The sequence below is a fragment of the Phalaenopsis equestris genome, unplaced genomic scaffold, assembly GCF_001263595.1.
Source record: "Phalaenopsis equestris unplaced genomic scaffold, ASM126359v1 Scaffold001281, whole genome shotgun sequence".
In the NCBI taxonomy this organism is placed as follows: Eukaryota; Viridiplantae; Streptophyta; class Magnoliopsida; order Asparagales; family Orchidaceae; genus Phalaenopsis; species Phalaenopsis equestris.
Window position 1 is genome coordinate 321,628 of NW_018165720.1, and position 3,748 is coordinate 325,375.

General features: G+C 32.4%; 1 protein-coding gene across 1 annotated transcript in view; it reads right to left on the reverse strand.

Moving 5' to 3' along the window:
- Positions 1 to 402: 402 nt before the first annotated feature.
- The window catches only part of LOC110033765 (putative protease Do-like 14), a gene marked incomplete at its 5' end in the record, with an annotated part of 82,354 nt that continues 79,008 nt past the window's right edge, over positions 403 to 3,748 (reverse strand). The window contains 1 exon segment of the mRNA XM_020737847.1: positions 403 to 662. Within this exon segment, the coding sequence (XP_020593506.1) occupies positions 546 to 662 (117 nt within the window). The 3' untranslated portion in view covers positions 403 to 545.

Consider the following 3,748-nt stretch of genomic DNA (forward strand, 5'->3'; position numbering starts at 1 on the left):
TTGGGGTTCTTGAAGTAAAATATATAAATTTCTCTTCAATAACTTTGAAAAAACTTCTGCGGTTCCACTTCAATAACCCCTTAAAAACATCCGCGATGTAGCACACATGATGACATATTATTGGAATTCACATGTAGAGCTACGTCCGGAATTCGGACAAAAAACTGACCAAATCCACAACATGAGCCATAAAAAAAAATTTAGATGTCAATATTATACTTATCCTTATTTTAAGGTTTCAGATCTCAATGACATGATTATTTTAAAATATTTTTAAGAATTTAAATAGAGTTGCGAGTCCCTGAAAGTTCTCTCATCTTGAACTTTCAAAAATTTCTCTTTTATAAATCATGTAAACAATCATGTCTAAAAATGCAAAATAATAATGATAATAATAAAATATCAAAATTTTATATCTAATTGGAGATTGTAGAATCACTCTATGTTCTATGTTACACCTTGCAAGTTTTGTAAACCTTTAATATGGCATCAGGAGGAGTTCAACAAAAAGCTTACCTTGGAAATTTTGGTCGAGGAAAAATGGATCATCTACCATAGCTAGCCTCTTCCGGCACAACAGTCAAATCAGCCACTTTGTCATTTGCTCGATTAACTGTGACTTTGATCGGCACGCCCAACTTATCTCCCATTTTCTCTATGATCTGCCAGCAAAAGCAAAATCATATGATGCCCACAAAAACAATCACAATTAAAATATATGTATAAATAAAATAAGAACAAAAAAATAGGCAACTTTAAAATTTTTATGAGGAATTTACACAAACGACTATACTTTGATATGTAAATATGACAATTTAATGTCATAATCACATTAAAACATGCATGAAAAGGTACAATTCAATTAGAAATATCAAAATATTAGTAGCATTTGTAATGAGATGTCAAGGAATTAAATGTTATATAAGTCAAAATTAAAATTTAAGTACTAGATATATAAATACATAATAATTGTGTGGTATGTATGTAAATCTCCTTTTTTTGATTTACTTTCATGAATGCAATACATAAACAATTAATCAGTTTTTCTACTATATAGAACTTGAAATAAATTTTAATCAGCATGTTTTCACTCAATCTTGTTCTATTCACATCCAATTGAAGAGTAGAACAAAAAACTTCCAAGATGTTACAAAAGATTCGATGCCATAATAAATTTATAAACATAAGTTTTGGCTAGCTAGGACGAGAAAACAAATGTAAATTACAATTAAGTAGAAAAAAGCAAAAAAAAAAAAAAAGGATTTATACCTAACACAACACATTAACAAAAATCAATGGAAAAAAAAAGAGCTTTCATAAGTCCCACCACAAATGAATGGTGATTATGGGTGCTGCAAACTAGAGTTCCCATTGCACAAGCCACCAATTCCCTGTAGCTTTCTCTCTCGCCCCACCTCCCTTTTCCTCTCCTTGCCCGATAGCAACCGTCAAGCTCTTGTCCCCAACTCCTTTGCTTTAGTTTATCGTTGACCCTTCTCTTTGCTTTTTTACCCAATTGCACGATCCAGAGGTTCCCCTTTTTCAGATTTTATTTTACGTTCATCAAATTTCATGAATAACCAACCATGCCTTATTACTGCATAGATTCATATTTATTTATTGGTTTCTTGTATTTCCAATAATTGTTGCTGAATGTAAAATTGTTGCGATAAATTCAATTGTTGCAATATAATTCATGTATGATTACTAGTGGACATAGTGCAAATTATACTCCTCTAACTTGGTGTCTATTGTGTGAAATATGTATGATATTATAATATTTTTATGAGATTTTCATGGGATTGGCGCCCTACCTTTTCTTGTTTCAGGGTGTCGTAGAAGACTGACTATATATATATATGTGTGTGTATTCTTTTTATTGTAAATTATGTTAGTATAATAGAATATCATCCATTTCTATTGGTTATACTATATGTCCTAGGTTCTTATCTTTTATGTTTTAATAAATAGTAGTTATTTACTGAGTTTGATTTGTCAAACTCATTTGTTGAAATTTTGTATAGTAGGTTCCACAATCACTCGAATGACTGTCTCCATCGATGATTTTCTTTATGGCATTTTCAGCATTTGCGTTATTTATTGTATTCCTCTTTTGGGTATGAGTAGATATCCATTGCTACTTCAGTTATTTTCAACTATTTTCTTGTTTTCTTTCAGTTGTATCACTTGTTGAATTTATATTTATGAGAAGAAATAAAATTTATCTTTCTTACTTATTTCAACCACTGCCTGTATAAAATCTTTTCAATTGTGACTACAAAATATGATCAATTCATTTCATCACATATTATATTGACATGGTGTACCATCTTCGGAATCCGGGATGTGACAGATTAACATTCTAAGTCTAAGAGAATATTATTACATAGATTCCTTGGTGATTTCCTGACATGATGAAAATAAAGTCATGATGAAAAATTTTCAGATCAATTGAATTTTGAATTACATATGACCAAGATATTTACTTTTGTTTAAAAATTCCCAAAATAATATAACAAGAAATAATGAATCTAAGCATATGTTTTTTTTTTCTCAAGTTCTATATATTTTGAAACTTGAGCGGAAGAATGACCAATAAAGAGTCACTGAAGTATATAGAGTTCTATTTTCAATATTTGTCATAAAAACACAACTGAGACTTTTTTTTTTAAATTATTAAACTACACTCCTTATATTTTATTTAGAATTCAAATAATGTTTAACACACGTAGACTGTGAGGAAATTGGCAGAAAACATCAAAGCAGGCATTGTTGGGATAATAAAAAATCACAAACTTACTATCCCTCCCTATATCTATTATTTAATTTAAAATAAAAGAGAAATTTACATACCAAAAAAATTCTTTTGCATTTACATACCTAAAAGCTAAACTTTCATATTGTACATAAAAAATGTATCAGCATGAATCTCGAGAAAATCCAACAGACTAAAAGACGAGAAGATAAAGTCAAGAAGACCCATTAGTGAAAAACCACAAGACCCTTCAATGTAGCACCAAGAGACATAATTACCCTAGGACAAAGTTCCGCTGACCTGGAGCCAAAGTCGACTGGACAAAAGCCGTCCGAACCAATGGCCCAAACCTATCTAACCTAGCCAGGAAGAGGCTCTAGCCTGATCCCCACCTCAGTATTATTAGCCACCTCACAAGATTCACTAAGGCTCTTCATCAAAAGACCGAAGGTTTTAACTTGACACCTTTCAAAAGGTCCTCAAAGGACCAATTGTCAAAGGGGTGAAATATCTGTCGGATTACGATGATTCGCCCTCTGCTCGGCAGCCTGGTCTCATCCTGGCGACGGAAGTCCTCCATCTAGAGATGAAGAATAACGGTTGGACCAGAGCAACCAGCCGTCAGAGCCCAGTCAACCGAATTGTGTCCGAACGATCGAAGGTCATTAGAAGCCGACCGACAGATTCAAGCCAATCGAGCCAAAGATTAACTAATCAGAGGCAATCATCAAGTCTATTGGCAACCCCTACTTAGCATGGTTAGGTGGACGAACCTTGCCGAACCATGATCCTTTGACATCAAACGAACAAACAATATGGTAGCCAGGACATAGGCCTATTTATGTAAAATAACTAAAATATCATGTAACGTCTCATCCAAAACAGGGTACGTATGTAATTGTACACTTGGTACCTTCTATAAATAATAAGGTTATTTCTATAGTACATGATAATAAAAAATATTCTTACGGCTAATTATTGTGCACACTCTTT